Source organism: Anomaloglossus baeobatrachus, chromosome 1 (genome assembly GCF_048569485.1).
Source record: "Anomaloglossus baeobatrachus isolate aAnoBae1 chromosome 1, aAnoBae1.hap1, whole genome shotgun sequence".
Classification (NCBI taxonomy): Eukaryota; Metazoa; Chordata; class Amphibia; order Anura; family Aromobatidae; genus Anomaloglossus; species Anomaloglossus baeobatrachus.
Window position 1 is genome coordinate 718,512,989 of NC_134353.1, and position 23,917 is coordinate 718,536,905.

Genomic DNA, 23,917 nt, shown 5'->3' on the forward strand with positions numbered 1-23,917 from the left:
CACCCTTCAAATATGAAAGATCTGGAGCAGTTTGCAAAAGATGAAAGGTGTAAGAAGCTTGTTGATGGTTATAGGAAGTGACTGATTGCAGTTATTTTCAGTGTGCAAACAAATATTAAGTTGAGGGTTCAAACAATTATGTGCGGCCCATTAAGGGAGTCTAGTGTGACATTATGTCCAATTTGCTTTTTTTCCCCTCTTTATATGGTATTGTTCCAATACACAAAAAAGAAATAAAAATGTGTATAACAAAACGTGTAAGTGCAATAATTTTCTTAAAAAAAAAAAACCCCAAAACTTAAAAACACTATCAAAATTTGTTTGTTTTTTGTTTCTCAATTTTACCGTGTAGCTGTAATGGCTGGCCTGCAGTAAGCTGGCGTAGTTGGCTCTGGGATAGAGTAAATTTATTTCCTTGGAACTGAAGAGTAACTGGTGTCTCGGGTTGAGCAATTCGTCCTTGGGATGTCCCAGCGGCAAGTTGGGCAATTTTAACAACTTCTCCACCTGTGCAAAATAAAAAAAAAAGCCAAGGGTTTTAAAATATATATATTTTTTCCCATTATGGAACTATGAATGATATGGCTGACACCATTTTTCAAAACCTATAGACTTATTGTCTAAGATGGCTGTATTAAAGCTATATGCCCACCGGAGCTCGTACCTGTGGATATATCCGCAGGTACGTCCGCAGGTTTCCCGCAGCTGCTCGCCATAATCCGCAGCTATACATCGCTGCGGGATTCTAGCAAAATAGCTGCGGGAAACCTGCGGACATTCAAGCGACTTACCTGCGGAACTCCCGGCCTCTATCTCCATAGTGGAGGGCCGGGATAGCCACAGGTAAATCCGCAGTAATAATTGACATGCAGTTATGTGCAGCTGCGGGACATCCGCAGCTGCATATACCACAGCAGGGACACAGACACTCCCCATGTCCCATAGGATAACATAGGGAGTGTCTAGACTTGCTTAAACCTGCGGATTTATCTAGAAAATCCAGATAAATCCGCAGGTTTTCTGTAGCAAAATCTGCGGGTGCAGAGTCCCATGGGCACATAGCCTTAGGGGCACTTTGCACACTACGACATCGCAGGTGCGATGTCGGTGGGGTCAAATTGAAAGTGATGCACATCAGGCATCGCAGGCGATATCGTAGTGTGTAAATCCTAGATAATTCGATTAACGAGCGCAAAAGCATCGTAATCGTATCATCGGTGTAGCGTCGGCGTAATCCATAATTACGCTGACGCGACGGTCTGAAGTCGTTCCTCGCTCCTGCGGCAGCACACATCGCTGTGTGTGAAGTCGCAGGAGCGAGGTACATCACCTTACCTGTGTCACTGCGGCTCACGCCGGCTATGCGGAAGGAAGGAGGTGGGCGGGATGTTTACATCCCGCTCATCTCCGCCCCTCCGCTGCTATTGGCCGCCTGCCGTGTGACGTTGCAGTGATGCCGCACGACCCGCCCCCTTAATAAGGAGGTGGGTCGCCGGCCAGAGCGACGTCGGACGGCAGGTGAGTACATGTGAAGCTATCGTAGCGATAACATTCGCTACGGCAGCTATCACAATGATATTGCAGCTGCGACGGGGGCGGGGACTATCGCGCTCGGCATCGCAGCATCAGCTTGCGATGTCGCAGCGTGCAAAGTACCCCTTAGTCTAAATGCTGTAAAAAAAAAAAAGTAACAAAATAAAAATCTGTAGCAATTGATTAAAGCACAAGTTTGCGCTGTGCACATCCATCCTTTGATTGTCAAAGTGTGCTGTATTTCTGTCAACCCTTAACCCCTTCATAGCCTGTGTGCAACAACAAAATACAAGTCAAACATAACCCCAGCCATTATATAACCAGGTTTCCAGTTTGCATTTGCTTTACACCACTGTTTGCCAGCTCTTACCCCTTTCCGACTTGGCTATTTTCTTTAGTTGATCATGAAGGCTTGATTTTTTTGTGCGCCAAGTTGTACTTTATAATGACAATATTTGTTTTTGCATAAGATGTACTTTCATGTATTGGGTAAAAAATTCCAAGTGCGGCACAATTGTGAAAAGACAGCAAATACACAATTTATTGTCTTTTTTTATTTACAGCGTTCACTATATGGTACAGAATTACCCGGCAATATAAATCTCCAGCGAAGTACGATTATGGAGAAATTAAACATGCATTTATTATTATTATTATTATTATTATTATTATTATGCAAGTGGTAAAAAGAAAATTCAGAAATTTGTAAGAAGAACAAGAAATAAAAACCATTTCATTTTTGGTTGATGGAGCTGAGTAAGGGCTTGTTTTTGGCGTTGTGGGGTAGATGTTTTCAGCCTCATAGTATTTTTTCCGCTGCAAAACTAACTTTAGGGTTTACATTTTTGTTCTCATTACATCGTTTACCAATCGGTTTAATTTATTTCATATTTTGATAGATAGGTCTTTTTCAGATGTAGCGATCTCACGTGTTTGTTTCTTAATTATTTTTGTGTATTTATTCCTAATGGAGAAAAAGTTGGTGATTTGATCTATTTTTTTTTAAAAAAAATTTTTTTCACTTTTCAATATATGTTAAGTCGCTTTAGAGGGCTTGAATCTGCGATTGCCTGATTGTTTGTACTATTCACAGCAATACCACAGTATTTCTGTATATAGCAAAACTCAAAGTCTCCTATGAACACCAGCCAAAAGCTGGCATTCACATTAGTACCAACACGATATGCATGTCCTCAGCAGATGCCTGGCCGTCATAGTAACCTGTGCTTGCATCGCAAAGGTGCCAATGGGTGCAAAGAACGAGGCGCCCGCCTCCAACCCACTGCGACAACACACTGTAAATGACACAAAGATTCACAGTAGCGGTTAACAGCTTATCAGCGGCAGGCGGAGCTCAGCTCCATGCGCAGCTGTTAGGCTGTGTTCACACACTGCGTTTTTTACCTGCGTTTTTGGTGCGTTTTTGCTGCAGAAATTTCTTGAGAAATTCTTGTAACCTTTCTGCAGACATTCCCCAGCCAAACCTATGGCAAAAAAAATTAGCTGTGCGCACACTGCGTTTTTTTCTTAAGAAAATTCTTTCTGTAGATTTTCTTAAGAAAAAGAATGAGCATGTCACTTCTTTTCTGCAGCTAACTGCATCAGTTACCATAGATAATGGCACAATAACGCAGGGAGCAACCAGCGGTAAAAACGCACAAAAAATGCACCATAAACGCACCAAATCGCGGTAAAAACGCAGGTGCGTTTTTGGTGCGTTTTTTTAACGCAGGTGCGCTAATCCTTCACTCTCAAGACATTTTCTTAAGAAATTTCTTAAGAAAAATCCTTTTTCTAGTGTGCACATAGCCTTAGGGACAAATGATGGCTGAATATCACAGCCCCATCAAATGCCGGACAAAGTTGTGGGCTTAGTTCATGGGCCAGTATCAAAGTCAGAGAGCCAGCATATGACATAAAATAGTACGTCATATGCCGGTAATGGGTTAAAATAGTGATTGAAAAGAAAATCCACACACAGCCCCTATAACTATGTGAATAGCCTCTTCAGAGAGGAAAAGGACTTGAAGTCGAATTCAATAGCGATCTTAGAAGTCAATATCAACCTTTTAACGAGCTGTGTCACATAATATGCCAAACTAAACACTCCATTTGCAGACGTATTTCAAGGTTTTTGCCTCTCATAAATTCAAAGCAGGGTCATGTGGTAAAAGACGTTAGAGTTGATTTCAACTTTTAGGAATGATACATCCAATAGGTGGCACTAGAGTTCTCAAGTCTTCTCTATATATGAAGAGGCTATTTGCATATGTAAATTCTCAGAGGAATATTGCATGGCCTTTAAGTCTCCTTATGTCATCTTGGCACTCTCCACAAGAAGAACATGTCGTGAAGGTTTTGTTGTAACACTTACTTGGAAGCCTGGCCTGAGAGCTGAGCACCAGCCTTGGAGATAGAACACTCTGAACTGTATGCTGGGACGTCTGGGAATGGGCCAGTTGCCTTGCTGCAAACGTTGCTGGTGCCTGTGGCCTAGGAGCGCCCAATGTTACATGAGTAGTCTGACCCTGAGTGGTAATTGCTGTGAATGATATTAAATAGGTCAATGAAAAGTACTTTGGATAAAGTACAATTAAGTATTGCTATTTAAGATGTAATCATACTTATATCCATCTTTTCAGTTAGCCATTAAAAGGTATCAACCACTGAGGACTCTGTTCTTTTAAACAATTTATTTTACTTATATCCAGTAACAAATGACACATTTCATATCATACAAAACAAAAAGTAAATTGTATGTTGTCATTTTTTTTTTTTTTCAAGCTGGGTACCCATTTGTCTGCGGTATCAATCATCTCTACCACAGTCATAACCTCAAAGACATCATCCTACACTAGAACAACATACAGAATTAGAACAATTGTATAAGAAAGCAAGCAATTCAGGATGGTCACCTTGATGATCAGAAAGTAATACTGCTTGTAGACTTTACAAAAAGTTCCACTTATGCCTCAAACCAACAAATAAATTATGTTTAGGCAAACTTCATACCAACAATACAACAATAAATAAATATTGGGCACACCCCCCCCCCTCGACGGTGCGTGCGTGGGTGGAGTTAGTAAATGCAGTGCTCCACCATGAACAGACAGCATATGAAAATAGATGTTGCTCCGAGAAATATAATAAGGTTTGGGAAATGTGGAACTCCTCTCAGTCGACGTTATCCATTTAAAAGTGATAATCTTCTGAGCTACTCATTCACTCTTATATTATAGTTAATATATTATGGTCTGGTATTATTGTTGAATGCTCCTTGGTTGGCGTCTATGGTAGAAACGGTCACTGCGATACCTTTGTTATGTTTTTATCTCGTGTTCTCTGTGTCTTTGGCCTTTTGCGCACACTGCGTTTTTACCCGCGGTTTTGCTGCAGAAATTTCTGGAGAAATCTTTGTAATCTTTCTGCAGACATTTCCCAGCAAAACCTATGGGGAAAAAAAAATAGCTGTGCGCACACTGTGTTTTTTTCTCAAGAACATTCTTTCTGCAGAATTTCTTGAGAAAATTTCTTGAGAAAATGTGCATGTCACGGTTTTTGCCATAGATATAATGGTAGAAACCGCGGGGACCAACTTGTGGAAAATCCGCTGTAAATCTGCGGTAAATCCGCAGCAAAAACGCGGGTGCGGTTTTACTGCGATTTTTACCGCGGGTGCGGGATTCTTTCAGAGGGTCCGTTTTTTTCTTAAGAAAATGGCACTCTCTAGTATGTACATAGCCATAAGGTGTATATGCACCCCAGGTACCTGGAATATGTGCTCTCCTTGTAGTGGATTCTCCTATAGTTTTGTATGTATGCATTGTACATGTTCTTAACTTGTACCTGGCTTATTTCTGTTCCTTAATAAACAAATTTAAAACAAATAAATAAATATAAACTATAACTTTTTTGTGTTTCAGTTAATATAGCCATATGAGAGTTTATATTTTGCTAGACGAGTTGTACTTTTGAATGACACCATTCATTCTACCACAAATTGTACTGGAAAATGGGAAAAAATTCCAAGTGAGGTGAAATTGCAAAAAAAAAAAAAAAAAAAAGTGCAATTCGACAATTGTTTTGGATTTATTTTTTATTTGCCATGCTCACTATTGCCTAAAACAGCCATAGTAACACGATTCCCCAGGTCAGTATGAATTTGTAGATATCAAACATGTATAGTTATTTTTTATTTAAGTGGCAATTATGGCACTATATACCAACCCTAGTGCAAAAGATTTGGCATCTGGTTACTTGTCTGCCTTGTTCAAGATAACAAATGGCACTTGTCAGGGATGCCAATTATTACCTGTAATTTTTGCAATGGTAATGGAGCCTGTGGCAGAGACTATCCGATCGTGTACGGAAGTAAAGGGTATCCGGGTGGAGGACTCTCACTCAATTAGCTTGTATACTGATGATGTAATATATCATGTTCAGAACCAGAAAGCTCGCTGCCAACTGGGAATGCTCACCACATTATCTAAAAAATCCTATTATAAACTTAATGCCACTAAATCGGGGATTTTCCCAATGGGTGGCCCACAGTGCTTGGTAGAGCACCTCAAACAGAATTGTCCCCTTGCCCAGCCGGAGAAAAGTGTCAGGTATCTGGGAATAGACCTAATTTCTCCTTCAGATGACCTTGCTAACCAACATATCAGCGCTGATCTCCTCTCTAAAACCAGAGCTAGACTGAATACTCAATCTAGATGTATCATGGATAGCTAGGATTCAGACCTGTAAGATGCTCTTCTTTCCAAGAATTTTATCCGTCCTTAGATGCATTCCCTTAATTATCCTCAAGGCTAGCCTACTTACATTGCAGTCTATGCTTTCTAGATGTATATGGGCAAATAATAGCGAGAATAGCCAAGATAATGTTATATGCTAAGGCTCAGGATGGAGGAATGGGTATCCCCAACATATATATTATAACCCATTCTTGGTAGACTATAAAAGAATGGTGGTGCTCAGACTCTAGACACAAATTGATTCAGATTGAGAAAGTTTTTACTAAAAAGACCTCCACTAGATTTTTGTTAGAAGCTGGATATTTAAAACCTGGTTCCTATTCACATATACTCCTGTTATGCAAAACACTTTATATTTGAAGAGATACTCTAAAACATATGTGGAATAGGAAAATGGGCATAGGATTTAAGAGATTCCTTTACTTATGACAGTGGCAACAGGCATTATCATGGTCAGCTACTGGAAATGTTCAGCCTTTATTAACCATACGGAATTATGTAACAAAATACAACTCAGATGGTCCTATTCTCCTAGACTATCCCATTTCTTTCCAGAGGATTCTACTCTACGTTGGAAAAATTGTGGATGTATAGGTTCTCTTTTTCATACGTGGTAGTCCTGTGAGAAAATCAGTTTTGGGAAGATGTTTTTATGGTAATGTCTCATTGGGCCTCAATTGAGATGCAACCTACACCAGTTTTAGTATTATTGAATATAGGAATAACAAACTTTCCATAAAATACTAGATGGGTTTGCTCATACAGTATATATTGATTGCTGCTAGACAATGCTTTGCATCCAAATGGAAGCTGGACTTAATTTAATCTATTATATGGTATAACGAGAGGGTGAACATATGCCAAAAATATGAATTTACAAATGCTCAAGAAGCTTTGCATTGGGGCTCTGTGTAGAACTGCTGGCTACATTGGCTTAGGCCCCGATGACTTCAATAACATTACCAGTGAGATTTTACTATGAATGAGTGACCACGAGGTAGAAATGTGATTTGCTTTTTGTATGACCTGTAATAGTAAGTCAGGGTGCATAGTTTTGTGTTTTTTGTATTTCTTCAGTTCTGTTTACATGACAAAAATGAATACCAAATGTTTGGGGGAAAACACCATTGTTACTTACAGGTAGCCGGTTTATCCAGAACCCATGACAGCACCACGTTAGAGAGGAATCCGCCCAGCGAGGACAGGAAACCATTCTGAATAAAAGGGGCTGTACCTCTCCCCTTCGTCAGTTGATTACCGAGAATGAGAGGACCTCCAACAATCGTTAGAACTTACTCCATTCACCACTAAACACACACAAGCACACCCAGAAGTGCACACCAAGGATGAGAAAGGGAGGGATTATATGGGTGCTGTCATGGGTTCTGGAAAAAACTGCTACCGGTAAGTAACCGTGGTGTTTCCCCCTCATCCATGACAGCACCACGTGAGAGATTTCCAGAGAAACACTTATTTAGGGAGGGACCACCGCCTCAAACACCCATCTACCAAACGAAAGAGCAGCCGGAGGAGGTTAGGTCCAACCGATAGTGCCGGAAAGAATTAGACTGTAAGGACCAGGTAGCGGCCCTACAAATTTGTTCAATAGATACCTGCGCACGTTCAGCCCAGGAGGTAGATACCGCTCTGCTGGAATGGGCCCGAATGTTCTCTGGAACGGGAGCTCCACTAGAGGAGTAGGCTAAAGTAATGGCCTCCCTAATCCACCTAGAAATAGTACTCTTTGACACTCCCAGACCCTTTGTACTACACTGAAAGGAGATGAATAATGATTGTGTTTTCCGCACTGCCCGTGTCTCCGAAATATATTGAGGGCCCTGCGCACATCTAGGGTGTGAAATTTACGTTCCCCTTCACCAGTAGGATGGTTGCAAAAGGAGGGCAGGACTATCTCTTGTGTTCTATGAAAATGAGATGCGACTTTTGGGAGATACGCTGGGTCTGGCCTCAAGAGGACTCTATCCTCAAGGACCTGAGTGTAAGGCTGCACAACTGACAGGGCCTGCAAATCACTGATCCTCCGTGCCGAGGTTAATGCGACTAGCAATATGGTTTTTAGGGTAAGCAACTTCAGGGAAAGCTCTGTCAGGGGCTCAAAGGGGAGCCCCGTGAGGGCATCCAAGACCAAGTTCAGGTCCCAGGGAGGAACTTTTGGTATAACCACAGGTTTAGCCCTAACACTAGCCATAATAAACCTTTTAATCCACTTGTTGGCCCGCCAGGTTACAATTGTACAGGGCCCCTAAGGCAGAGACCTGAACCTTGAGAGTGTTCACAGCTAACCCCAGATCAAACCCCTTTTGTAGGAATTCCAAAATGCACTCAATAGGGGCCTCCGGACCCAGGGGACTATTAGAGAACTGCAGGACTTTTTGACACAACTCTTCCGTATATTCTGGTGGTAACTGGTTTACGACTTTTCAACAAAGTAGAAATTAGGTCAAGGATAAACCCTTTGCTCCTCAACAGTGACCTTTCAAATTCCAAGCTGTCAAATGGAACCCTTTCGCTTGTGCGTGGAATACTGGTCCCTGTACTAACAGGTCCGGAACCTCCGGCAGAACCCAGGGATCCGTGATCGACATTGCCCTCAGGAGAGAGAACCACGGTCTTTTTGGCCAGAAGAGGGTGATAAGAAGTACCCTCGCCCGGTCCTCCCTGATTTTTTTGCAGAACGGTCGGCAGCATGATAGTTGGAGGAAACGCATAAGCCAGTTTGAAGGTCCATGGAACCTGTAGTGAGTCTGCGGCGAAGGGCTGGTCCGATGGGCTTAGCGAACAGAACTGCACTACCTGTCTGTTCAGTTTGGTGGCAAAGAGGTCTATCTGTGGCATGCCCCATAGAGTCACTATCCATTGAACGATCCAAGGATTCAAGGAACATTCTCCTTGCCGCAGTTGATGGCGACTGAGGTAATATGCCGTGACACTGAGATGACCCTTGATGTGGAGAGCTGAGAGGAAGAGAAGATGTTGCTCTGCCAAGAGAAACAGTCTGTAAGACACCTGCATGAGGGATGGGGATCTCGTGCCCCCTTGGTGGTTGACATAGGAGACTGTGGACTGGTTGTCCGAATGACTAGAACATGCCGCCCTTGGAGGCGAGGAAGAGAAGTTTTTAGGGCAAGCTCCACTGCCCACAGTTCTCTGAGATTCGAGGGTTGTGCCGCTTCCTGTGGTGACCACCAACCCTGAGAAATGTGCTCGTGAAGGTGAGCTCCCCAGCCGAACTGGCTGGCATCGGTAGTGACCACCCTCCGGTCCCGAGGGAGCCAGGGAACACCTACAGACAAGTTGTCCACGGACGTCCACCAGAGGAGGGAACTTCTGACCGCCAAGGATAGGGTGACGACCCCTTCCAAATAATTAATGTTTTCTGGGCATACAGAACCTGCCATTGGACAGCCCTGGAGTGGACCTGACTCCACGGAACCGCCGGGAAGCAAGATGTCAGAGTACCAAACAAGGACATAGCTTTCCTCAGAGACATCCTGGGATGGTGGATCGCCCACTGGGCCAAGTCTGAAACCCTCTGAATCTTTTCCACTGGTAAAAGGCACCGCTGACACTCCAAGTTGAGAGTGAGACCGAGGAATGATTGAATCGTGACTGGGTCCAACCAGGACTTTTCGTAATTCACCATCCAACCCAGGCTTTGCAGAGTCATTATTTGAAGGTACTGAAGATGTGCTGTACCTTGGTGTTCCCAATCACCAGGAAGTCGTCCAGGTAAGGAACCAGCAGAACATTCTGTATTCGTAAATGAGCCGACATCTCTGCCACTATTTTTGTAAAAATCCTGGGGGCGACAGACAGCCCGAAGGGGAGGGCTCGGAACTGAAAATGACCGACTTGGTTGTTGATGGAAATGGCCACTCGCAGAAACTGTTGAAAGTGTGGATGTATAGGGACATGGTAATAGGCATCTTTCAAGTCTATTACCGCCATATAACAGTTGTGGAACAGCAGTTTTATTGCAGACTGAACAGACTCCATCTTGAACGGGAAATACTGTAAAAACCGGTTGAGACGTCTGAGGTTTATTATCGTTCGGAAGGAACCGTCCGGTTTTCCTACGAGAAAGAGGGGAATAGAACCCCCTTCCGGCTATGGGTACCTCGCACAGGACATCCTTCTTTATCAACAGCAGGACCTCCGATTCCAGAGCTTGTTGTTCTGACTGTGACCTCCGAAGAGTGATGACGAAATGCTGTGGTGGCTGAAAGTGAAATTGTAACTGGAGACCGTCTCTGATAATGGATCGAACATAGGCGTTGGAGGAAATGCTTTCCCCACTGCTCCAGAAAATGAGAAAGGCGTCCTCCGACCGGTAGCCTGGTGTCACTGGGAAGATTTCTTCAAGGAGGCTGTGGCACCCCCAAACATGAAGCCTGAGTCCCGTTTGGGTCTGCACTCCCACCGCCGATTATCCGGGGGTTTGCCCTTGGAGAACTTCTGCCTCCGAAAGGAATGAGACGAGCCAGAGTGGAACCTCGGGAAGGACTTTTTGCTATCTGATGCTTTGTCCAATGCGTCCTCCAGCTGTTTCCCAAAAAGCAGTTGACCGTCACAGGGCACCGTACACAATTTGTGTTTGGACTGCAGATCTCCCGGACAGCTCTTCAACCACAACACACCTCTGGCTTGATTGGACAGTCCAGCTGAGCAAGCCCCTAGTCTGATAACATACGCTGAGGAATCTGCCAAAAAAGCCGCTGCTCCTTGCAGAAGTGGAAATTTAGATAGGATCTTTTCACGGGAGGTGTTATCCTGCAATTGATCCGCAACCTGTTGGAGTCAGACCATTAGGGAACGGGTTGTGCAGGTATTTGCTATAGCCGGCTTCAAGATCCCCGCCGATGTTTCCCATAAGTGCTTAAGAACGACATCCGCTTTTTTGTCCAGGGGATCTTTCAATGTTCCCGAGTCTTCTAAAGGGATGCGCCTCCTCGTCGAGAAGACTTTGTGACGGCAGCATCGATCCGAGGTGCTTTATCCCATATGGCTGTCTTGTCTTCAAAGGGATATTTTCGCTTGGAGGAGGAAGGGAGAGAACCTGCTTTGTCTGGACGCTTCCACTCCTTCTGAATAAGCACCTCAATCTTGTTGTTGATCGGAAAGGTACGTTTCTTCCTCTCTTCCAATCCTCCAAACATAACATCCTCCAGGAAACTAGAGGATTTCTCCTCTGTCAACCCCATAGTTGCCCTGACCGACTTGACCAGTGTCCCTATATCATCAATGGAGAAGCACGGCCTGCCTCCCATATCACTATCTGAGGACGAGGAGTCTGAGTCTGAGGCCGTATCAGAGGAAGATGAGGAGGAAGAGGTAAAGTCAACTGGTTTTGATTTTTTTCGCTTTAAGAAAGCCTTCATGGAATCTTGTACCTCCGAGCAGATAACCGAACGGAGGTCTGCTGAGATTCCCGGAGATTCCTCAGCAATTGTGCAACGGATACACACCTGACACAATTTCTTTTGCTACTCATCCGAGAGGGGTTCCCTGCATAGGGGGCACTCTTCATGCTTCTTCTTGGATGTCGACTTTTTAGGGGCCTAAAGAGGGCAAGACAAGCGGGGAAAAAAACACAAGGGAACTATGAGTAAGGTGACATTCACGAAGATCATTCACCACCATAGGAATCAAGGGTACCGGTTTTGATGGCTGCTTCGGAACATCCACAGGTGTCACAGGAGCTGTAGAGCCGTGAGAGGATCTGCTGTCATGGCTGCCACGGACCGTCCGGCCAGTGTCACTAGAGCGATCATCATTTTTTCGGCTCTGCTGACGACGTACTGGAATGTGCTGCTGCTCATCAGTATCCATGGCAGAGCACAGGCACAAGCACCAGACATTGCCAGAAGTGCCAGGTTATATGCAGTCCTCCGCCTTCCGGTCCCAAGAGAGGCTCCTCCCCGTCGCCCCACGCTCCCTACGGTGCACGGACAGGAGCGCCAGTATCCCTGCTCGTCAAACCGCATGCCCCGCAGTGTTGCATGGGCGCCATCTTTAGCCAGTGACGTCACGCAGGCCCGCCTCCATATTCCAGCGTGCCTGCCGCACGGCCGCACACCCGGAAGTCTGAGGCAGCATGGAGCGCAGGGCGGGGAGGAACGGCTCCTAGTGCCCGCCCCCGCACGGACACAAGGACCCCCAAGGGCAGGTGGACGGCGCCTCCAGCCCCGAAGAACGGTGATACACGACTCACCCTGTTCTTCCAGACACCGGACGGGGCTGGGTAAGTAGGCGACTTGTCTTCTTCTTTACTGCCAGTTTTCAGATCAAGGGTCTCCCATCAAGAACAGGAAACCACCTGACAAAGGGGAGAGGAACCGCCCCTTTTATTCAGAATGGTTTCCTGTCCTCGCTGGGCGGATCCCTCTCTCACGTGGTGCTGTCATGGGTGAGGGGAAAATCCATACAGCACATGGGGCTGTGGACAGGGATAAAACTACAGACTGATGAGTGGTTGGTGCAGCTGAACCTCAAGCCCGGCCTGGTAGTGTGCGATAACGGGTGAAATCTGGTAACAGCTCTGGGCCTAGCCAGTTTGACACACATCCCTTGCTGGCACATGTGTGGAATTTGGTGGCCCAGAGGTTCCTCAAAAATGACCCCAAGATGATTGAGCTGCAGTCGAAAATGTGTTTTGAGTTCTCACCCTGCTAATGATTGCCCATCTGCATTGCAGCCTCACTTTTGCCTTCCCCCTCCCCACCTCATAGATGACGCATCCAGAAGGTGGAACTCCACCTTACATATAGAGAGTGCATCTATAGAGTATATATAAATTTTTATTAATAGTTCAAAATTACAAATAGAGGCACTGTCATGATATAGTATATGAAAAATTGATAAAATACAACAGTGAGTGGAGATACAAAAGAGTCAGAGGTTTCCCTAACTAGGACCTCTACAGCATATATAAGTATACAGGGCAGTCCCATAAATTCAATCAAAGACTAAATAACACAGGGGCGCGAATATAAAGATAGCCCTAAAAGGCATGTACTAGGGAAATTCCATGCCCTGTGAAGTAGCATGGGACAAACGCTTACCCATAATAAAGTGCAAGTGCAGATGCTGAGTCAAGAGTCCTATAGAGAGGGGGGGGGGGGGGAAGCCTTTGATGCAATTTATGGGACTGCCCTGTATACTTATATATGCTGTAGAGGTCCTACTTAGGGAAACCTCTGACTCTTTTGTATCTCCACTCACTGTTGTATTTTATCAATTTTTCACATACTATATCATGACAGTGCCTCTATTTGTAATTTTGAACTATTAATTAAAATGTATATATACTCTATAGATGCCCTCTCTATATCTTCTTATTATGTACGGCCATATAAAACTCGGTCTTTTTCTCCTTTTTTCATGTACTTCTATATTGAGTGGCCAATTACATGCTGTCAGAATTCCATTTGTTGCTTTTTCATCTTGTCCACCTTACATATGCTGGAGAGACTGAGCAGCAGCCGGCAATAATTAAGCTTCAGCTGCAGAATGCATGTGTGAGTTGTTCTGCAAAACACCATCACTTCACGACAAATGAGTGGGACTCCATGTAGTGTAACACTGTTTTGTGTACGCCACAAACATGGCCAGCGCCAATGACGTCATCATAAGCTTTACCATGCCACTGCTAGGATTCCTTGCACAACAAATTGTATTGTCCACTTTCTTTTGGTAACCTTGTGAAACTGGAAAATTTGGGGTTGAAGCATCAATTTTGCAGGAAAAATTTATATTTTAATTTTTACGGTATAAATTCTGTGAAGCACCTGGGGGTTCAAGGTGGTCACCACACCACTAAATAACTTGTGGGGGGTGTTCCACTGTTTAGGCACATGCGATCTGGTGTCCGCTATCTATTCCCAGCCATTTTGCGTTTCTAAAGTCAAATAATGGTCCATCTCTTTTGACCTCTGCCTTGTGCGCAAACAGTGGTTTTCCACCACAAATAGTGTATCTGTGCAGTCAGGAGAAATTGAACAATTTGTATGGTCCATTTTCTTCTTTTACCTTTGCGAGAATTCTAAATTTGGGGCTAAATCAACACTTTGTGTGGGGAAAAAGTGAAAATTTTCATTTTTTTCATCACAATGCTATAATTCCTGTGAAGCACCTGAAGAGTTAATGAACTTCTTGGATGTGGTTTTGAGCAGTTTTGGGTGGTGTAATTTTTAAAATGGTGTCACGTTTGGTACTTCTGTCACATAGGTCCCCCAAAGTCACCTCAAATGTGATGTGGTCCTTAAAAAACTTGGCTTGTAAATTTTGTTTGAAAAATGAGAAATTGCTGATTTAACCCTTCTAACTACCTAACAAAGAAAATATGTTTAAAAAATGGTGGTGATGTAAACAGATATGTGGTAAATGTTATTTATAAACTATTTTGTGTTAATAAATGTAATTTAAAGGGCATAAAAATTAAAATTTTTGTCAAAGATCTAAATATTTTCACAAATACAACAAAAAATATTGACCTAACTTTACTAATACTATGAAGTGCGCACACAAAAAAAAAAAAAAAAAAAATCAGAGTCACTGTATAATATATAATAATATACTGAAGCTTTCCAGTTATTGACAATAGTCAGAATTGAAAAAAAAAAGAATTTTGTTACTTACCGTAAATTCTTTTTCTTATAGTTCCGTATTGGGAGACCCAGACCATGGGTGTTTAGCTTCTGCCTCCGGAGGACACACAAAGTACTACACTTAAAAAAGTGTAGCTCCTCCCTCTGAGCTTATACACCCCCTGGAAGCCAGTCCTAGCCAGTTTAGTGCAAAAGCTGAAGGAGAATAGCCACCCACAAGTAGAACAGAGCAAGAGCCGGAACAACCGGAGACTCTGTCCACGACAACAGCCGGTCATAACACACGGAACAAGAAAATTGCCAACAGGCAACAGGGAGGGAGCTGGGTCTCCCAATACGGAACTATAAGAAAAAGAATTTATGGTAAGTAACAAAATTCTCTTTTTCTTTATCGTTCCTTTGGGAGACCCAGACCATGGGACGTTCCAAAGCTGTCCCTGGGTGGGAATAAACAGAAAAAACTAAGAAGTAGGCGGAGCCTAACTTCACAAGTGGGCGACAGCCGCCTGAAGGATGCGTCTGCCCAAGCTCGCATCTGCCGAAGCATAAGCATGCACTTGGTAGTGCTTCGAAAAGGTATGCAGGCTAGTCCAAGTGGCAGCCTGACAGACTTGTTGAGCCGTAGCCTGGTGCCTAAAAGCCCAAGAGGCACAGACAGCTCTGGTCGAGTGTGCTTTGATCCCCGGCGGGGGAGGCACCCGAGTACTCTGGTAGGCGTCCGAAATGGTCGATCTAATCCAACGGGCCAAGGTCGGCTTAGAAGCAGAGAGACCCTTGCGCTGCCCTGTGGTTAGCACAAAAAAAGAGGTGCACCGCCTAAGCGCAGCGGTGTGAGACACATAGATCCGGAGAGCACGCACCAGATCTAGAGTATGCAGCGCTTTCTCAAAGCGATGAACAGGGGCCGGACAGAAGGAAGGCAAGGAAATATCCTGGTTAAGGTGGAAGGGAGAGACCACCTTAGGAAGAAAGTCCGGGGTCGGACGGAGAACTACCTTGTCTTGGTGAAAAACCAAAAAAGGTGACTCCGAGGAGAGCGCAGCCAAATCAGAGACTCTCCTGAGAGAAGTTATGGCAACTAGAAAGGCCACCTTTTGAGAAAGACGATACAAAGAAACCTCCCTAAGGGGCTCGAAAGGGGGTTTCTGCAATACCGTGAGGACCAAGTTAAGGTCCCAGGGATCCAAGGGCCGCCGATAAGGCGGAATGATGTGAGACGCACCTTGCATGAAGGTGCGGACCTGAGCCAGCCGGGCGAGACGCCGCTGGAACAGCACTGATAGAGCTGAGACTTGTCCCTTGAGAGAGTTGAGGAACAGTCCTAGCTGCAGACCGGACTGTAAAAAAAAGACAGAAGGGTCGGCAACGAGAATGGCCAAGGAGAATGGCCGGAAGAGCGACACCAGGACAGGAAAATTTTCCAAGTCCTGTGATAGATCTTGACGGAGGAAGACTTATGGGCCCGAGTCATAGTGGAGATGACTTCAGGAGGAATACCAGAAGCCGTCAAAATCCAGGACTCAAGAGCCACGCCGTCAATTTGAGTGCCGCAGAATTCGGGCGGAAAAACGGACCTTGTGAGAGCAGGTCTGGACGGTCCGGAAGATGCCACGGCATCTCCACGGACAGTTGGAGCAGGTCCGGATACCAAGCTCGCCTGGGCCAGTCCGGTGCAATGAGGATGACTCGACGGCCCTCCATTCTGATCTTACGCAGGACTCTGGGCAAGAGAGCTAGAGGGGGAAACACGTAGGACAGACGAAACTGGGACCAGTCTTGAACCAGAGCGTCCGCGGCGAAGGCCTGAGGATCGTGGGAGCGAGGCACGTAAACCGGAACCTTGTTGTTGTGACGGGATGCCGTTAGGTCCACGTCCTGAGTGCCCACTTGCGGCAGATTGACTGAAAAACTGCCGGGTGCAGGGACCACTCGCCACCGTCCACGGATTGACGGCTGAGATAATCTGCCTCCCAGTTTTCTACGCCAGGGATGTGGACTGCGGATATGGTGGACTTGGAAGTCCTCTGCCCATTGAAGAATGCGTTGGACCTCCAACATTGCCAGGCGGCTGCGTGTCCCGCCTTGGTGATTGATGTAGGCAACCGCTGTCGCGTTGTCTGACTGGACTCGAATGTGCCTGCCTGCCAACAGGTGGTGAAAGGGTAGGAGAGCTAGAAGCACAGCTCTGGTTTCCAGCACATTGATTGAAAGGGCTGACTCGGACGGAGTCCAAGTGCCCTGTGCTCTGTGGTGGAGATGTATCGCTCCCCAGTCGGATAGGCTGGCATCCGTGGTTAGAATCACCCAGGACGGAGTCAGGAAGGAGCGCCCTTGGGACAGGGAGAGGGGTCGAAGCCACCACTGAAGAGAGCTCCTGGTCCGTGGCGACAGAGCTACTAACCTCTGTAAGGAGGAAGGCCGCTTGTCCCAACAGCGGAGAATGTCCAGCTGCAGAGGACACAGATGGAACTGGGCAAAGGGAACCGCCTCCATGGAGGCCACCATTTGACCCAGCACCTGCATCAGACGCCTGAGGGTATAACGGCGGGGCCTCAGGAGAGAGCGCACCGCCAACCGGAGTGACAGCTGTTTGTCTAAGGGCAACTTCACAAGTGCCGGCAAAGTCGCGAACTGCATCCCTAGGTACGTGAGACTCTGGGTCGGAGTCAGAGTGGATTTGGGAAGATTGACACTCCGCTGACAGTCTGCGCTGGATGTACCCTTGACCAGAAGGTCGTCCAGATAAGGAAGCACTGCTAACCCCTGGAGGTGCAGGACCGCAATCACTGCTGCCATGACCTTGGTGAATACCCGAGGGGCCGTGGCTAACCCGAAGGGGAGAGCCACGAATTGGAAATTATCCTCTCCTATAGCAAAACGTAACCAACGCTGATGTGACACTGCGATTGGCACATGTAGATAGGCATCTCTGATGTCGATGGACGCCAGGAACTCCCCTTGGGTCATAGAGGCAATGACTGATCGCAGAGACTCCATGCGAAAATGCCGCACCCGGACATACTTGTTGAGAAGCTTGAGATCCAGGATGTGCCGGAAGGTACCGTCCTTTTTTGGAACTAGGAAGAGATTTGAGTAAAAACCTCTGAACCGTTCCTGAGCGGGAACTGGGACAATCACTCCGTTTGCCTGCAAGGACGCCACGGCCTGCGAGAAGGCGGCGGCCTTGGAGCAGGGGGGAGTTGAGAGAAAAAATCTGTTTGGAGGGCTGTTAGAGAATTCTATCCTGTAGCCGTGAGATATGATGCCTCTCACCCACTGATCGGAGACTTGCTTTAACCAAGCGTCGCCAAAGTGGGAGAGCCTGCCACCGACTAAGGACGTGGCTGGAGCGGGCCGAGAGTCATGAGGAAGCTGCCTTAGTGGCAGAACCTCCTGCGGTCTTCTGCGGACGCGCTTTTGGGCGCCAGTTGGATTTCTGATCCTTGGCTGAGTTAGCGGACGAGGCGGAAGGCTTAAAGGATGACCAGTTGGAGGAACGAAACGAACGAAACCTCGATTGATTCCTACCCTGGGCGGGTTTCTTGGTCTTGGTTTGTGGCATGGAAGTACTCTTCCCGCCAGTAGCTTCTTTAATGATTTCATCCAGCTGTTCACCAAACAGCCGTGAACCAGCAAAAGGGAGCCCAGCAAGAAACTTCTTGGAAGAAGCATCTGACTTCCACTCTCGAAGCCACAAAATCCTGCGGATAACAAGAGAATTAGCTGAAGCCACCGCAGTGCGGTGAGCAGCCTCTAGCATGGCAGACATGGCATAGGATGAAAAAGCTGAAGCCTGAGCAGTTAAGGTAACCATCTCAGGCATAGATTCCCTGGTGAGGGAATGCATCTCCTCTAGAGAAGCAGAGATGGCTTTGAGAGCCAACACTGCTGCAAAAGTCGGGGAAAACGCGGCCCCCGCAGCTTCATACACAGATTTGGCAGAAGGTCAATCTGACGGTCAGGGGAATCCTTAAGTGAGGTGCCGTCAGCCACCGACACAACGGTCCGGGCTGATAGCCTAGACACCGGAGGGTCTACCTTTGGGGAGTGAGACCACTCCTTGACCACCTCAGGTGGAAATGGAAACCGGTCATCAGAACCACGCTTTGGAAAGCGTTTGTCAGGGCAGGCCCTGGGTTTGGTCACAGCGGTCTGAAAACTGGAGTGGTTAAAGAACACACTCTTCACTCTCTTAGGCGAGGTAAACTGATGTTTCTCTGCCAAAGAGAGTTGCTCCTCTGACACTGGTGGATTGAGATCCAGCACAGCACAGAATTAATAGAAGCAATCAAATCACTAAGATCTGAGTCACCCTCAGACAAATCGATGGGATACATAGCCTCCGAGCCCCCAGTGAGGGCATCCTCCTCATCTTGAGAGTCAGCTCTTGAGACAGAGCCGTGGGATGGGGAGGGGGAGGAAACCCTGCGCCTTCTCTTAGAAGGACGGGGTCTGGGATCAGATGATGAATCCTCCGTGAGCTCCGATGGACGGAGGTCAGAGGATAGGAGTCCTCTGTCAAGAGTATTAGAGGCACCCTGTGAGGGGGGCTGATGCATATTCATAAAAGTCCTGGACAAAAGCCCCATGGACTCAGCAAATGATTGGGATATGGACCTAGAAAAAGGACTCTACCCAGGCCTGGGGTTCAATCACAGGTGCAGCAGCAGCCTGAGAGACCACTGGGGGTGAGACTCCAGGCTGTGGCACCGCCAAGTTAGAGCAGACATCACAATGTGGATAGGTGCTCGGCTCAGGCAGCAGGAGCTTACATGCAGTGCATGCAGAATAAAGCCTTGGAGCCTTGCTCCTTGTGTGAGACATGCTGCTGGAGTGGGGGCTTTGCAGAGAATGAACCCCATGGAGAATATACAGAGGTCCACAACCGGAGACCGGCTGTGGCTTACCAGACCACTGAGCGCGGTGTTGTGTGCCCTCCAGATCCCGAAGCCCGGTCCCCCAGTCGCAGCACCTCAGCAGAGATGCAGAATGCAGGATGTCCCAGAGCAGAGTGAACTCTGCCTGAGAAGAGGGCGTTCCTATAAAAGAGCGGGAACTGGAGGGCTATAGAGACCTGCAGGGAAGGAGGGACGCCCCAGCAGTGGGGAGTGTCCCTCCCCTGTGTAGAACGGCCGCCGGGAGGAGCCGAACCTCTCCCTCTGCATGAGTGACATGCGAGGACAGGAAAATGAAACTAGGCCTCCGGCGAAGCCGGGGCCTAAATTTAAGCGGCGAGGCCGACAAGCAGGCACCATCGGCGCGGTTCTCAGGCAAAAGCTAGAGAACCCGCCGGAAGAAGGGAATTTTGTTTACTTACCTAAATTCCTTTTCTTCTAGCTCCTATTGGGAGACCCAGACAATTGGGTGTATAGCTTCTGCCTCCGGACGCCACACAAAGTATTACACTTTAAAAAGTGTAACCCCTCCCCTCTGCCTATACACCCCCCCGTGCATCACGGGCTCCTCAGTTTTGGTGCAAAAGCAGGAAGGAGGATACTTATAAATTGGTCTAAGGTAAATTCAATCCGAAGGATGTTTGGAGAACTGAAAACCATGAACCAAAAGAACAATTCAACATGAACAACATGTGTACACAAAAGAACAACAGCCCGAAGGGAACAGGGGCGGGTGCTGGGTCTCCCAATAGGAGCTAGAAGAAAAGGAATTTACGGTAAGTAAACAAAATTCCCTTCTTCTTTGTCGCTCCATTGGGAGACCCAGACAATTGGGACGTCCAAAAGCAGTCCCTGGGTGGGTAAAAGAATACCCTGATAAAAAGAGCCAACAACGGCCCTCCTCTTACAGGTGGGCAACCGCCGCCTGAAGGACTAGCCTACCTAGACTGGCATCCGCCGAAGCATAGGTATGCACCTGATAGTGTTTCGTGAAAGTGTGCAGACTAGACCAGGTAGCTGCCTGACACACCTGCTGAGCCGTCGCCCGGTGCCGCAATGCCCAGGACGCACCCACGGCTTTGGTAGAATGGGCTTTCAGCCCTGAAGGAATCGGAAGCCCAGAAGAACGGTAGGCTTCAAAAATCGGTTCCTTGATCCACCGAGCCAAGGTTGACTTGGAAGCCTGCGACCCCTTACGCTGGCCAGCGACAAGGACAAAGAGCGCATCAGAACGGCGCAGTGGCGTCGTGCGAGACACGTAGATCCGGAGTGCTCTCACTAGATCTAACAAATGCAAATCCTTTTCACATTGGTGAATTGGATGAGGACAAAATGAAGGTAAGGAAATATCCTGATTGAGATGAAAAGGGGACACCACTTTGGGGAGAATGTCCGGGACCGGACGCAGAACCACCTTATCCTGGTGAAATACCAGGAAGGGGGCTTTGCATGACAGCGCTGCAAGCTCTGACACTCTTCGGAGTGATGTAACCGCCACTAAAAATGCCACCTTCTGCAAAAGACGTGATAGAGAGACATCCTTCAGCGGCTCGAAAGGTGGTTTCTGAAGAGCCCGTAGAACCCTGTTGAGATCCCAGGGTTCCAGTGGACGCTTGTAAGGTGGAACTATGTGGCAAGCTCCCTGCAGGAACGTGCGGACCTGCGGAAGCCTGGCTAGACGCTTTTGAAAAAACACGGAAAGCGCCGATACTTGTCCCTTGAGAGAGCCGAGAGACAAACCCTTGTCCATTCCGGATTGAAGGAAGGAAAGAAACGTGGGTAAGGCAAACGGCCAGGGGGTAAACCCCTTATCAGAGCACCAGGTTAAGAAGATCCTCCAAGCCCTGTGATAGATCTTGGCTGACGTTGGTTTCCTGGCCTGTCTCATAGTGGCAATGACCTCTTGAGATAACCCTGATGAGGCTAGGAGCCAAGACTCAATGGCCACACAGTCAGGTTGAGGGCCGCAGAATTCAGATGGAAAAATGGCCCTTGAGACAGCAAGTCTGGTCGGTCTGGGAGGGCCCACGGTTCACCCACCGTGAGGTGCCACAGGTCCGGGTACCACGACCTCCTCGGCCAGTCTGGAGCGACGAGGATGGCGCGGCGGCAGTCGGACCTGATCTTGCGCAACACTCTGGGCAGCATTGCCAGAGGAGGGAATACATAAGGCAGTCGAAACTGCGACCAATCCTGAACCAAGGCGTCCGCCGCCAGAGCTCTGTGATCCTGAGACCGTGCCATGAATGCCGGGACTTTGTTGTTGTGCCGAGACGCCATTAGATCGACGTCCGGCGTTCCCCAGCGGCAACAGATCTCTTGAAACACGTCCGGGTGAAGAGAGATTTTCCCTTCGACAGGGAAGTGGGAAGAAGCCACCACTGAAGAGAGGTCTTGGCTGCCAGAGAAAGAGAGACGTTCCTGTCTAAGGACGTCGACCTCTTGTCCCATTTGCTGAGAATGTCCCATTGGAGTGGACGCAGATGAAACTGCGCAAAGGGAACTGCCTCCATTGCTGCCACCATCTTCCCCAGTAAGTGCATGAGGCGCCTCAAGGGGTGTGACTGGGCCCGAAGGAGAGATTGCACCCCTGTTTGCAGCGAACGCTGTTTGTCCAGCGGTAGCTTGACTATCGCTGAGAGAGTATGAAACTCCATCCCGAGGTAAGTCAGTGATTGGGTCGGAGTCAATTTTGACTTTGGGAAATTGATGATCCACCCGAACCTCTGGAGCGTCTCCAGAGCCACGGTCAGACTGTGTTGACATGCCACCCGGGAGGGTGCCTCGACTAGGAGATCGTCTAAGTAAGGGATCACCGAGTGGCCCTGAGAATGTAGGACCGCCACCACGGATGCCATGACCTTGGTGAAGACCCGTGGGGATGTCGCCAGGCCGAAAGGCAGTGCCACAAACTGAAGGTGTTCGTCCCCAATGGCGAAACGCAGGAAGCGTTGATGCTCTGGAGCGATCGGCACGTGGAGATAGGCATCCCTGATGTCGATTGATGCCTGGAAGTCTCCTTGGGACATCGAAGCGATGACAGAGCGGAGGGATTCCATGCGAAACCGCCTGGTTCTCACATGTCTGTTGAGCAATTTGAGGTCCAAAACGGGACGGAATGAACCGTCCTTTTTTGGTACCACGAACAGGTTCGAGTAAAAACCGCGACCACGTTCCTGAAGGGGAACGGGGATCACAACTCCTTCTGTCTTCAGAGTGTCCACCGCCTGAAAAAGTGCAACGGTTCGCTCGGGGGGCAGAGATGTTCTGAAAAAACGAGTCGGAGGACGAGAGCTGAACTCTATCCTGTAACCGTGAGACAGAATGTCCCTCACCCATCGGTCTTGGACATGTGGCCACCAGGCGTCGCAAAAGCGGGAGAGCCTGCCACCGACCGAGGATGCGGTTTGGGGAGGCCGAAAGTCATGAGGAGGCTGCCTTGGAGACGGTGCCTCCGGCGGTCTTTGGAGGACGTGACTTAGACCGCCATGCAGAAGAGTTTCTCTGGCTCTTCTGTGGCCTGTTGGACGATGAGGATTGGGACCTGGCTGAGGGCCGAAAGGACCGAAACCTCGCTTGAATTTTTCGTTGCTGAGGTCTCTTTGGTTTGGGCTGGGGTAAGGACGAGTCCTTTCCCTTGGATTGCTTAATAATTTCATCCAATTGTTCGCCAAACAATCGGTCGCCAGAAAAGGGCAAACCGGTCAAGAACTTCTTGGAAGCAGAGTCTGCCTTCCATTCGCGTAGCCACATGGCCCTGCGGACTCCCACCGAATTGGCGGATGCTACCGCTGTACGGCTAGCAGAGTCCAGGACAGCATTCATGGCGTAGGATGAAAATACCGACGCCTGAGACGTTAAAGACGCTACTTGCGGAGCAGAGGTACGGGTGACCGCATTAATCTCAGACAGACAAGCTGAGATAGCCTGGAGTGCCCACACTGCTGCAAAGGCTGGGGCAAAGGACGCGCCTATGGCTTCATAGATGGATTTCATTAGGAGCTCTATCTGCCTGTCCGTGGCATCCTTGAGCGTTGAACCGTCAGCCACTGCTACTACGGATCTAGCCGCCAGTCTAGAGACTGGAGGATCCACCTTGGGACAT

The 23,917-nt window shown here is 47.6% G+C and overlaps 1 protein-coding gene across 4 annotated transcripts in view; it reads right to left on the bottom strand.

The window, feature by feature from the left end:
* LOC142250032 (E1A-binding protein p400-like) overlaps positions 1-23,917 on the bottom strand; it is a 407,327-nt gene that overhangs the window by 190,796 nt on the left and 192,614 nt on the right. For all 4 annotated transcript variants that reach the window (XM_075322102.1, XM_075322107.1, XM_075322113.1 and 1 more), the window contains exons 21-22: positions 3,908-4,075; positions 346-507 (exon numbers count right to left, since the gene is read on the bottom strand). In XM_075322102.1, coding sequence (XP_075178217.1) covers positions 346-507; positions 3,908-4,075 — 330 coding nt within the window. The remainder of the gene's footprint in view (positions 1-345; positions 508-3,907; positions 4,076-23,917) is intronic.